This window comes from Porites lutea, chromosome 8 (genome assembly GCF_958299795.1).
Source record: "Porites lutea chromosome 8, jaPorLute2.1, whole genome shotgun sequence".
NCBI classification, from domain to species: Eukaryota; Metazoa; Cnidaria; class Anthozoa; order Scleractinia; family Poritidae; genus Porites; species Porites lutea.
Window position 1 is genome coordinate 6,608,415 of NC_133208.1, and position 13,896 is coordinate 6,622,310.

The 13,896-nt window shown below is 41.0% G+C and overlaps 1 protein-coding gene across 2 annotated transcripts in view; it reads left to right on the forward strand.

Moving 5' to 3' along the window:
• LOC140946066 (inactive pancreatic lipase-related protein 1-like) overlaps positions 1–13,896 on the forward strand; it is a 48,563-nt gene that overhangs the window by 29,258 nt on the left and 5,409 nt on the right. The window contains exons 1-4 of one of the 2 annotated variants that reach the window (XM_073395136.1): positions 2,894–2,998; positions 8,151–8,390; positions 9,138–9,446; positions 9,793–9,978. In XM_073395136.1, the coding sequence (XP_073251237.1) occupies positions 2,944–2,998; positions 8,151–8,390; positions 9,138–9,446; positions 9,793–9,978 (790 nt within the window). In that variant the 5' untranslated portion in view covers positions 2,894–2,943. Of the gene's footprint in view, positions 1–2,893; positions 2,999–8,150; positions 8,391–9,137; positions 9,447–9,792; positions 9,979–13,896 lie in introns of those variants that run through there. The other variant, XM_073395135.1, reaches the window with a different exon arrangement.

Below are 13,896 nucleotides of genomic sequence, written 5' to 3' on the forward strand. Positions count from 1 at the left end.
TACTAATAAATGTATAGCCTCCCCGCAGACGTCCTTTGGGGTTCGTTTGTCACGCATTCATTAAATGAATGCGTGACAAACGAACCCCAAAGGACGTCTGCGGAGAGGCTAATAAATGTACGGATAGCAGGGCGTCATAGCTGTTCATAAAAAGCTCACTTGGTTAAATTTAGAGGCAAAGGATGCTCAGTTTTTTATTTTTTTTTCTTCAAGTGCAAAGGCACTCTTATTACGCTACTACAGGTTACAGGTACTATCAATCATGGTACCCACATGGCCGCACAACCAAAACATAACAAACTAAAACAATTTCCGATTTGTGCTAATGTCGGTGTGCTTTTCAGCTTAGAAATTTTGCTACAGGCTTGCGAGAAGCACATACAAACTCGATTTCCTCTTTAGCAATTTCGGTTTTGGAGTACATTGACGACTCCCGATAACTCGAACCCCCGCTAACTCGAACCAAAATCGATTTCCCCTGGATTTCTGTCATTCATTCACTGTAATTTTACCCTCGGTAACTCGAACCCTAGATAACTCGAACTCCCGCTTACTCGAACCAGTTTTCGTTTCCCCTCAGGTCATTTGTATAGGTAAGAGCATGATTCGTAGGAATATTTGGCATAAATACCACGATCGAGTGATATTTCGAAATTGTTATAAGAAATTTCACGAGCCGTTAGGCGAGTGAAATTTGCGACAATTTTGAAATATCACGAGGGATATTTATGCCAAATATCACGTGCAAATCATGCTATTATTTGTTTATACTACTACCCACACAAGGTTTGTAATTTTCACATGTAGGCATTTCAAATTAATCTGAAATACCACCGCTCTAAGCCCATCAAATTGCAGAAATTTCTCATGTAGTAGTATAATCTATATAATTTTACCCTCGATAACTCGAACAATGTTTTGAGCCCTTAAAAAGTCGGGAAAAAGCCGTCCACTGGCGTCCGAAACATTGAATTTTGGATTTCCTATTGACGTATTGTAGGCGCATAGTTTACTAGTGGAGGTTGATGTTGATTGTCACAGGCTAACGTGAAGCAACTTTACTTCTCAAACAGTAAAACGCATGCTCTATTTAGGCTATGTTTTGTTACGTTACGTTCTGATTTATAATCTAGAAGTATCTTTTAATTTGCACTTGACATTTCTACAATTAAATCAGATTAAATCTTTACGGTGCAGTAAAAACTGTTTTTTACCTTACTCTCGGCTATTTTCTTCGAGCTCCCGATAACTTGAACTCCCGATAACTCGAACTTTTTTCGATTTCCCTTGAAGGTTCGAGTTATCGGGAGTCCTCTGTATTACACAGTCAAAAATGTTATGTCATCTTTCAGCAAAGTGCGATCTAATACAGAGCTACGGATCCGATTTCAGCCGGCTTCATTGACTAGGCCCGGGGGGTACTCCCGTATAAAAGTGACGGGGGTGCTCGTCGGAAAATTTCGAGAACACCCCTCAAGGTTGTCTTGTTTTATAGTTCAATGGCAACTAATGGTATAACTCACACAAGTACGTTTTTCAGAACAATAACACTGGGGTATTTACCGCAGGCCCCTAAAAGGTACTAAGACAACTCTGGCAACAGTCATTTTAGGTCTTAGCACTCTAAGCGGTACCAATCCACAAATTTAAACCCCTAAATGGTACGACAAGCAACCCCGTCACTTTCATAGGGGAGTTACCCCCCGGGGTTACTAGGTCGCTTTATTTTCTGATGTTAACCATTTCTTTGAGTTATTTGGACCAGTTTTTTTTCGCCCTATGGCAGTAATGCCTGTTATATGTTAGACTAAAGCTCAAAAATCATTTTAAAAACCCTCATTGCGAATTAACCGTTGACTGAGTGCCCCCCCCCCCCCCCCCCACCCTCCAGCCTTGAGTAGGGCTTGCCTTTCTTAGAAACTGTCACGTGGATAAGATCCGTACCTGTCTCATTTTGGAAATCAAAAACGCCATTTGAGAAATCAAACGTGACAAATATCGGAAATCAAAAGTGTCATTTGAGAAATCAAAAGCCACAAATTTTGGAAAGCAAAAGCATTATTAGAGAAATCAAATGATCTCATTTTGAAAATTAAACATTTACTGAAAGAATCAAACGGGCAAATTTTGGAAGTCAAAAATGCATTTGAGAAAACAAACACGTCAAGTTCTGAATATCAAACATTAGTTAGAAAATCAAAATGAAACACTAAAAACCAAAAATAGTTTTCTTTTTAATTAAAGGAAAATATTAAAATCAAATAAAACAAGACAAGACTCAAAATAATTATATTTTATAGGTGATACTCTTCGAACACAGTACTGTTCACCTAACTGAACAAACCAATATAGGCCGTTGATTTACCAAATCGTCTCCGACTGAAAGATTCGCTCTGAATCGATTCCAAAATCTTCTTTATTTTGCTTGCCCTACGGGAGCTAACGATCAAAACTCCAGTCAGCTTTCGAATCTTTTTATGGTGGAAAAATGAAAGTTACTTTTTCAGCTTTGTTGATAAAACCAGATTTTGTTAAATTCCATTGGCTTTGCTGGTGGTTTTTTTGTTTTTATTTAACAAAGGCATTGAACAAGGCCCACATCACATAACTGAACCTAGAACAGTTTCCGCAACTCGAAACATCCCTAGATCGTCTCCGACTGAAAGACTCTCGCTCTCTGTCGAATCGATTCAAAGTGATATGATAAAATGCCTTCGGGCTAGTTTGGGGTCATTTGTCCTTATTTGATCATTTCTTTAAACGAAAGTTTTATCCGCTTCAGACGCTTGGGAACTAAGGCGCTGTAAATTGGCTCAGCTAAAGTTTCATTACCGCTTCAGTTACTTGGGAACTGGTTGGAAGTGCTGAAGCATTACTTACGGATAACTTAAGGTTCCAAAGGAGAGATAATCAAAGGGTTCAAGGGAAGCAAGGATCGACAAAATGTCTATCAAGGGATTCATTTTTATTTTGCCAACTTTGCTTGTATTTACAGAAGGTAAGGTCGCTGGGTTTTTCGTTTTTAAACGGCATCCAATCAGCTCAGTTTATTTCAATTCTCAGGAAACTTTAATTTATATCACCACAAATGTGAACGATAGGTCACTCTGTAACTGGCAGGGGCTCTTCGCAGTCTACAACCCTCGGCGGTCTGCATTTTTGTTAGCTGTGTTGGCAAGAGGAGAAGAAAAAGGAAAAAAAACTGATAACAAATTACTCCTTATAATGGCGCTTAATTTTAGCCTTAATTTGTTATTTTACTATTCAAGTCAAAATTATAAATTGCTATATTGATGGCAACTTCTCAGCCGCGGTCCATTCTAGAGATGTTCTACGTACAAAGATGACAGGCCATTAAAAGATTATATAATTGCCATTAACACACGAAAGAGCCTAATGCTAAAGAAGGATTCTAATTGGAATTCTATCTAAAATTCAAGAAAATTATGAACCTTGGCCAACATGCTTTAAACGTTTAGTGCGTGTCGTATAAAGACTTATAAACACGTCAAAAATTCACGCTCCAGCGATCGATTGTAGTTTGTCAGCCAAGAATTTATAGGTAATCAAATGATATACTCTAATTTCACTTACGTTAATTATTTCTTGTCAATTTTAATTTCTAATAATCGTCTTCGCCTTTTTAAGTCATCTGTCGATTAATTAAACTAAAATCATAAAATAGACATGCAGAAGGTTTTGATGGGTTGATTCGAAAACGAAGACTTCGCAAACATAAGACTGGAAGCGTAGAAGAAGTCATAGAAGGTCCCTAACGAAAACGAAAACGAACAACGTCCTTATGAAACCAAACCAAGATGCTATCGGACTATCATTATCAACCTTGTTTCGTCCCCAGTAGGGTGGTGTATTTGCAGCTTTTCGAAGAAAAAGTGACGAAAGTCCTACAAGTATCCAGGGGGATAGGCACGCACGGATCTGATTGATCCATTATTAATTAGAACAGTGATATTCATAATTATTTTGTCATTATTAGCGGAGAAAATTCTTGCTCTCTCCAAGCATTTTGTCTTTTTGACTACTAAAATGGGTCTAAATAGTATATTGAAATCTGGAAAAACGGAATCGAAATTTAAAGTTCGAATCACAGCTCACTGTAAATGACCTAATAAACGTAGGGGCCTGGGCATAGAAGGCGTTCAAAGAAGGAGACGTTATTCTCATAACTGTAACAAGCTCAACAAAACTGATATGTTTTCGGCGAAAAATTAAGTAAGAGAATTTTAAAATAGCGAAACATCCACTCCATCAATATTGAGTACGTCTAGTCCGTCTAGAGATCCATATCGCTCTTTCAAATCCCAACATCTCATGCCAGAATCCTCACTAAGGGTTAGGGATCGGTCACTATTTATCGCCTGGAGGGGGGAGTTTAGCGGGGATCACTTGATTTTTGGGAGAACAAAAGGGGGATCAGTCGTAACTGAGAACCCAAAAGGGAGGATCGCTGAAAACTTTTGAAGAATTCAGAGGGGGGACCACTCAAATTTGCTTTGAAAATGAAGACACGTGGGGGGGGGGGGGGGATCGAGGGAGTCATCAAAAGTTATTAGGGGGATCACTTCAGTGAAGTAACATTTCAAAGGGGGGATCGGCTAAATTTCACCTTGTTTAGCCCCAAATCCTCCCCCCCGGGCGATAAATAATGACCGGTCCCTTATTGTGTTGCCATGGTAAGTCTATCCCGTTACTTTGAACTTGTCATTGAACAAGATGAAATACGAGAGGCTTTGTTAATCAAACAAGAAACTGAATGAATAGAATGAGTTTACTCGTTTTTGCTGATTCCTAGTATTTTGGAGTAATTGTCATAAAGGGCGTTTATTAGACCAGGGGCGTCCAGCACTATTTTAACAGCGTAGAGGGAACGTGTATTAGGCTCTTATTTGAAAGCGAGCCTTTATTAGGTCAGTTACAGTAGGCGCATAAACAAAGTTCAGAAGTAGATACCCCTGTCACGTACCACATGAACATGTCGGTTCGAAAGTCTTTGGAGTCTTGGCGACGGCTTCAGATGCTTGGGAACTGAAGCGCTGAGGCATTACTTAAGATTGCTGGAGAACAATAATCAAACGTTTCAAAACACTTCCTCAAAATGTTCAGCAAGAGATTTTTTTTATATTTTGCCAACGTTGCTTGTATTTACAAGAGGTAAGGACACTGAATCTTTTATAACGGCATCAGCTTTAAAAGTACCGTAACTTGTAAATAGAAGGCATGAGTACGAAATTGAACAGAGTTTACCTCCATGCCATCATTGTGAACGTTAGGTCACTGTTACTAACGAGGGTTTGTGTCTCTACAACTGAAGATTTTTGTCAGCTGTGTAATGTTTTGCTGAATTTTGGTGTTAATTTGTCATTTGACGAGTGAAATTCTAAAATTGCTCTGACAACTTCCCCTCATCTCGGTGCCAAGTGGCGCTTGAAAAAAAAAAAAGACGCTATCGAAAATTAAAAAGAAAAGAAAAACAAATCGCTGTTCCCCTTCCCTTCTCCAAGTCAAAACTAAGAGCTCCGCCATTTGTTCCGGAATCAATTAAGAAAGCGATCATCGCAGCGACGTGACTTTCGTGGGGTGTCTTCGATTTCTCTACTGAAGAGCTTTAGCATCAACGACAGTGACGGTAGCAATTTTGGTGTTAATTTGTCATTTGACGAGTGAAATTCTAAAATTGCTCTGACAACTTCCCCTCATCTCGGTGCCAAGTGGCGCTTGAAAAAAAAAAAGACGCTATCGAAAATTAAAAAGAAAAGAAAAACAAATCGCTGTTCCCCTTCCCTTCTCCAAGTCAAAACTAAGAGCTCCGCCATTTGTTCCGGAATCAATTAAGAAAGCGATCATCGCAGCGACGTGACTTTCGTGGGGTGTCTTCGATTTCTCTACTGAAGAGCTTTAGCATCAACGACAGTGACGGTAGCAAAAACGTGACACCAAAAGGGAATTCGCGCTGCTTCACTTGAACAGAACTTCCTCACTCTTATTCCATTTCGTTCAATTTGTCAAATGTTGGCGAATTTTTCTGGAATAGAATTCTAAAAGCCTGTTCCTAAGGTTAGAAAAAGAAAACGTAAATCATTTTCCCAAGTTCACGTGTCCTTCGCAAACGTGAAATTAAGGAAGTTTTACGTTGTAGTCATGCAACAACGGCAAAGAAATGTACAAAAAAGCGTGATGCACGTGCAGAGTTGTTGTTCTTCCAGTCTAAACCTATTGCTTTTTTGCCGTTCTCAATGCATTCGCCGTAGTCGTTGCTAAAGCTCCCTGCAAAGACTTCTTTCTTCGTTCTTCGTTTTTTGTTCTAAGTTGCTCTACGGTCTTTAGCGTTCTCGGGGTCTCCGCATTTAAAAAAACAAACTAACAAACTAACTAACAAAAAACGCTTTTAACATCTGGCTGTAGAAAGATTATGATAATTATAACAATAATGCCACAAGGTATACTCAATTAAAACTTTCTAAAACCAGAGTAAAAACCTAACCCTCCCCTCCCCAACGTCGTGGAGTACTTATAAATGACTTTCCCCAGGAGCCCATAACCCTGCTTGCCCAGAAGACAATGGGGTCTAGCACTGACCTTAAGGGGGGGAGGGGGGGGGGAGTTTGGTTAAAATTTGGATGAAATGATGTTGATTTGGGAAGGAAGTATATGAGGGTCCGGAATATGTATACACATAAACCAGTTAGTCCGCCAGTGGGATCAGGGGCACCTTGTTGTGGTAACGGACTTTCTGGTAATTGTCTACTAATTATTGATTTGGGGGTTGTTAAAAATCGAAATAGTATTTCGATTTTTAACAACCCCCAAATCCAAAATTTTCCCTCTTTCTCTAAATTTCAAACATCTCCCCTGCCCCCCCCCCCCCCCACCCCCCGCTAAATTTTACAAATTAAACACATTCGAAAAATCATCCAAAAAGTCATAAATAATTATTGAACTAAGGGCTGTAATTTAATTGACTTACTCTTTGATTGAATGAAATCTTGGCTAGATATTAAAGAGAAAGGGTGGAAATAAACGAAAAATAATCAGCTTTTAACCAGACTGCCCCCTTAATCATTGTGCTTTGAACTTATTTCACAACGAGACCACGAAATTAACTCAAGATTAAAAACGAAAGAAACACTACAAAACGAAACAAAGTATATATATATAAAAAGATGCGACTGGTGTCAGTAAGCTCAGACTCATCGGCCGTTTTTATACTAAGGACGCATCATCCGTCTGGATGAACTTGGGCAAACATTTTGTAGTTCGTCTAGTTATGCTTGTCTAGTATAAAGACGGGCACAAGACTCATTATGCATCCAGACGAACTACCTTCCGTAGTGCGTCGTTCAAGACGTATTTCAAAGGAAAGTTCGTCAAGACGCATAATGCGTCCGGTGCCCGTCTTTATACTTGAGACGCATATCCATACGAACTACAAATGTTTGCCCAAGTTCGTCCAGACGGATAATGCGCCCTTTGTATAAAAACGGCCATAGACGCGTTATCCGTCCTCTAGTATAAAAAACGGCCATTTTATTTAGTGTGTAGAGTGTACCATATGTCTTAGAGTGGAACCTAAATTCAACGTTAAGCCAAGGGACTGGCAATATGTGTTCGCTATAACGAGGTTTCTTTTACTTATATCGAAGTTCTTTTCCATATATTTTACTATTAGTGGGGTAAAGAAAATATTTCTTTGTATCCAGAACTTCGTTTTGATAGAAGTTTGCCGAATATTGAAGCCCTTCGGAATGATACGTCATTAATTATTTGCATGTGAAGATTCAGTCATCTGTTAGTGTGAATGTAATGTAGATATTATTGTTTGGAAGGAGAGCGGGAAGGGTACAGGCATGGTTGTAACATGTTAATGTTTTTTTTTTTTTGCATTGTTTGGTCAAATTTCTGACCCTCGAGAATGAAAAATAGTTCAAATTTAATAAAATATGCCTTTCTAGGGATAACAAAACCGCAGTTTGTGGCAAAATCTGTGGCTAAAATCCCCAGAGGGGGAACAAAGAGAGTGTTCAAATGCCACATTTGTACCCGTAGCCCCTATTCGGATAGGTCATTATTTGTAGACTCAGTCATCTTTTTATGTGTAAACGGTTACGTAAGTCTTTTACATTTTTTTTTAGCATGGCTATTTCTACCAAAGAAGGAAGTCTGTTATCCAGTCTATGGCTGTTTTAAACGTCATCCAAACGGTCTGGTAAATCTACCGCAGAGTCCATCCCGGATTGGAATACGATTCAATCTCTTTACAAGAGCAAACAGGAATTCAGCTAAGCTCATTGATGATCACCATCAATATAAGCTCACTACCTCTCATTTCAAGATTTCAAGGCGGACAATTTTTGTGATTCACGGGTTTACAGGTAAGGGCAGGAGCCTTTAGAATAAAGCCTGAAGAACTTAGTCACAGCTTATTAGGGGCCCTTTTCATTCATCCCCAATTCCTGAAATTTCGGTTAGAAATCAATTGGACGGACCATTTCGGTTCGATCCGACCGGAATATTTGAGACCACCTTCTGTCGGTGGTCCACTTTGACCAGCCTGGTCATTTCGGTCGGTTGGACAGAAATTTTCCTTTCCATTTGACAACATTGTTGTCCTCAGCACTGTTCTTTTGTATCCTGCTTACAAGAGCAATAACCAAACGCGCGGTGGCTTGAGTCGGGTCTGTGCAATCAGAATGTACCGTTCCATTGGGCGCGTGAAATTTCCGAAATTTCAAACCGGAATTTTTATTGAATGGAAAGCGCCCTAGATTTTTCAGCTATTGATAGGTTGTTTACCATTAACAAAACGTTTCCGTCAAACCCGGTAGGAAAGTAGAAAAATTTGCGGGAGCAATGAACATCTGAAAAGTTGGTCTTCTGTATGTTGGGTTTTTGGTTTCAAATTTGCTGAATGAGTGGGAGTAGGTTGGTAAGGTTTTTTAGGAAGTTAAAAGTTGTATAGATATTAGTTTTTAGCTGCTCTAATACTTCATGAAACTTAAGACTCAGTAGGATCGATAGTTATTTAGTTTGAGATTTGGTGACGTCGTGTTAGTAACAGCAATAGTTATATAAGCTTCAGTCTTACACTGAGGCAGTGACTGAATCATATTGTTACACAGAAAACATCAACACCTGGGCCACGGAACTGAAAAATGCACTGCTACGACGCGAAGACTGCAATGTGATTTTGGTGGACTGGTCTAAAGGGGCTAAAGGACCGCTCTTGAGATACGGCCAGGCAGCCGGGAACACACGGCTTGTGGGTGCTCAGACAGCGGAGCTTATAAGGTTCCTGATATCTACTAGCTCTGGCTCGGCTAATTCGATCGATCGTTTTTACATTGTGGGGTTCAGTCTTGGCGCTCAAGTGGCAGGATATGCTGGAAGCTATTTGAGTGCTCGTGGAATGAGACTGGGTCGTATTACTGGTAAGGACTTACTTCAAAGCAAATTTTACTAAACTACTTTAATCTATTTGTCGGTTTATAATGCATCAGTTAGTTTATCTCCATCAACATTAAGGTGATTATCTATATATGAAAATTTAGCTCCCTGTGTTACAACTCCTAATCACCTAGTACTTTTTTCGCTGCTGCTACTGCTAACACTACCACTATCATTGCCACCACCACCACCACTACCACTGTTTTTACCACTACCATTACCACCACCATTGCCACAGCCGCTACCACTACGTCTACCATTACCACTACCAGGACCACTTCTCTCTTATTCTCACTCTTTGTTTGTCTGCATATTCAATATTTTTTACAGGTTTGGATCCCGCTGGCCTTTATTTTACACACGTGAGTTTGGACCTTCGACTTGACAAAAGCGATGCTAGCTATGTTGACGTGATTCACACCAATGCAGGCGTTGCCGGAACAATTCAAAGGAGTGGACACATCGACTTTTACCCAAATGGTGGTACTATCCAACCAGGATGTCTCATCACTGATCGTAAGTTAAAAAATCGAGTTTATAAAATATAATTTGAGCTGTTTCCGAGGCGCACCAAGCCTCTGTATTAACCCAATTCAGACCGAGCTTTTTTTGCTTCCTGTGACTGGGTAGGGCTCGGAGGCCCCGCCCCTCCATAACTTTTAAATCGCTCATCCCACGGCCACCAAAATTACACACAATAATGAACTCATCATTTCCAACTTCTGGGCATAACTTGATTGACACAATGACGTAATCTGAAGTCACCATGACGTCATATTGTTGAATTTATTGACAGAATCCAAATTACCTCCAAGAAGACGTAAAGGGAAACATACTTAAATAGTAAGGTCTCCGATAACATCAAAGAAGTTGGCTAACACATAAATGATCCTTAACAATAGCAGTGATGTCATGATGACGTTATTTATTACGAAAAAGAAACAGGAAGCATCCGCCATTTTGAATTATTTAAATTTATTCCATTTTATTTAAAACTCGACGTAAAGTTCGAGGTATTTTTAACAGAAAAGTTAATCCAAGTATAAAAGGAAACTTAGAAAGCAACAAATCAGCGAAAAAAATGAAATTCGAGAGAAATGCACACTGCTGAAAATTTAACACAGCATGTGCCATTTGGTCATGTTAAACTTATGTGAAACTGATCACTGAAAAACCTGGATTTTATAAACAGTTGCAACTGTAACTTTGATAAAATAAGAACACGCTTACAGCGGCATTCCGTCTCGCCTGCTTGGAGATTAGATCGAGAAATGAGGAAACGATTAATTCTACAAGAACCATGATTTACTCGCTAAAGGTTTTTTACTTCCTGCTTTATCGACTTCGATACTTTTTATTTGTTTCTGAATTGATTTAGCACGCGTGTTAGCAACGACCAAAAATACCTCTCCGGTAGCAGGCTGTACGCGTGTATAAATACACGAAAATTCAGCAAGTTCAAGGGCCTCGATTCCAGGGAATTTAAATCATTGCCAGATATCGACAAGTGATGTACATGGCACGTCATTTCAATCATTGCCAAAAAGAAATCGCATGCTCATCACAAGACTCATTTGCATACAGTGAAAGTTTACAACGCCCGACCATCGCAATTTTGCAAAGCAAGATTTTATCCTTTTTTTTCGACCACTCAGTAGTGTTTACTTGCTCCAAAGTAATCAACGCTTTCAAGCGATAGAATTCGTGGACCGACACGTTTCCGAAAAGCTCTAAATTTAATCTTTCTTAAACATGCGTGGCTTCGATCACGCAACGATTCTTAGTTCCAGTTTCCACGGTGTCCACAAGGAACGCCTGGCACAATGACCTGCCTTTTGTGACCCAAAAAACGACCAAAAATTCTGGGGGGGGGGGGGAACTTCCAGAAAATTTGGGTGGGGGTGTGCTGCACGCTTCCTGAAAGCCTTACCCTATTTCAGACCAAACTCTGTGATTTTCCCCACCCTATTTCAGACCCGATCAAAAATTTTATGCCCTATTTCAGACCTGAAGCCCTGGAGCCCGGTGCGTGACCGGAGCGCGTGAGAAGCTGTTGCGGCACGTACACGGTAGTTTGCGTATTAAAAGGGAAATGGTCCTACCACCAAACGTTGAAGAAGTAGCTAATTCTTCTGCTTACTCAAGCGAGACTAATAATGCTGAATTAAGTGTAATCAACAACTGCGTCGCTTAGTGGAGGTTGGTGCCCGGGGTGTCCAGGGGCTTCCACTTTTGGCACAGCCAGCCCCTAGACAGAGTTACGTCCCCATGGCTGGCAAACCTCGCGCCCTCCAGCCATGAGCCCCCACGCCAATGGAACCAGGCACATGTCACACTGATTTGTCAGTGGAAGAATAAAGGGGGGAGGGCTGGGGGTAAAAGAATGATCCAAAGGCTAAACGAAGATAGTGGCCGCCAGAAAAATGTTGTACTGAGCACATGTAGGTGATTCAGCAAGGCTGACTGCGCTAGAGCCAAGACCGCTGACCACGCCCTCGCTCCTCGTTGTTAACTGTGTTAAATAAATTTAACTTCATTTAACAACTGCGTCGATTAGTGGAGGTGGGTGCCCGGGATGTCTAGGGGCTTCCACTTTTGGCACAGCCAGCCCCTAGACTGAGTTACGCCCCTATGGCTGGCAAACCATGGCCCCCCTTTCCAGGCACCCGTCATACTGAAGCATGATGAATCAGTGGTAGGAGACATAGAGGGAAGGGTGGGGGGTGGGGGGGGGGGGGGACGCTAAAACAACCGCTTCCGAACGCTTCACGCTAACGCAACCGCCACAAAAACCGCTCAATTTGATACTCCTGGCTGTGACAAAGCAACAGCGTCCCACGTGAGTTGTGAGTTTGACCATTGACCGGTGGAGACTGCTATTCTAAAACGACCGCTACACAAACGCTCAACGACGAACTCGGAGATCCTAGCTGTGTGCAAAGCTACCACGTGCCCGGAGCCTTATGGAATTGACCACTGAATGCCGGCTAAACTTAAGCTCGTGGACCGTTTCCGCTAAGCTCGTGAACAGCTTGACCGCTAAGCTTGTGGACCGCTCAACTGCTAAGCTCGTGAACCGCTTGACCCGCTAAGCTCGTGGACCGCTTGACCGCTACGGTTGTGAACCGGTTGACCGCTAAGCAAGTGAATGCAAAGCCACAGTCGCTCCGTCTCGCGAAAATACCTCCGCCAAGCTGCTGTCTAACTTTCGAACCATGAAGCTGCAAACGAAACACCCAAGCAAAAAACCTCCCGCCAAGATTGTCGGCCCAAATGACGAGGAAACAACGACTGCAGAAAAGCCAAGCGTAGCTGAAGACAGCGAAGAGAGAAACGGCTTGACCGACCAACAAAACAGCGAGAATCAGACGGTAAAAGAATGATCCAAAGGCTTAACGAAGAGAGTGGCCGCCAGGAAAACGTTGTACTGAGCACATGGAGATGATGCAAGCAAGGCTGACTGCGCTTGAGCCAAACGACTGACCGCTGACTACGCCCTCGCTCCTCGTTGTTAACCGTGTTAGATAAATTTAACTTCATTACAATAATTCAACCCGTAAAAATTGAAAAAAAATCTATTTTTTAGGGAAAAAGCAAGGCGGTCACCCTGCTGGGTGGTCAGCGGGTAATTGGTTCCCACAGTAAATATTTTGATGCAAAAAGAGAACCGGCAGAGGAAATGATTAAAAAATTGAAAAAATAATATCATGCATCTTTGTTTTTATCGTATATTATATTTGTCTTTTGGTACTGAAATCGCGAGGGAAACTAAACCGCAACGGTGTTAGATCTTAACCAACAACAACACGCTCGATCGATTTATAGTTTCCATCGTTTTTGCCGAGCGAGGACATCAAAAGATTATACAAGCTATAATGCTGATAAAAATTATTGGAGAAAGTGTCAAATTTATCGGAAGTAAGTATATTCAAGAGAGCCTTATAAATTTGAGCTTACAGCTGTGCATATCATACCTGAATAAACATATAGTCACACTTCATCACGTTTCATTTCATTTATTACGATCAGTCAACACCCTTAATTCACAGTTAAAATTCAAAACCATCCTAATAAACAAATCACAACTACTACTGAAAGGTCTGTACCTTGAAGCGACTTTAACTTTCCTAAGGTTTGCAGCAAAACACTGCTCGACAGCTCAACTCTTCGGCGGTTCTTATCAGCCATACGCAGCTATATGTTGGATAAAACCAAAAAATTTGCGAAATACCAAAATGTAATAGTGAGAAACAGTCCCGCCTTGGGCCGTCATTTTTTTGTTTTTTCGTTAGTCTAGGGTTTTTGACGTAATGCGCATGATCAGTACACATATCCGCTGGCAAGACCATTGCTGATCGCTTTGCACGTAGTAAGAACATCGTTTGGATTTCATTGAAGAGAATGGATGGGAAGTAGCTCCCCCCCCCCCCCCCC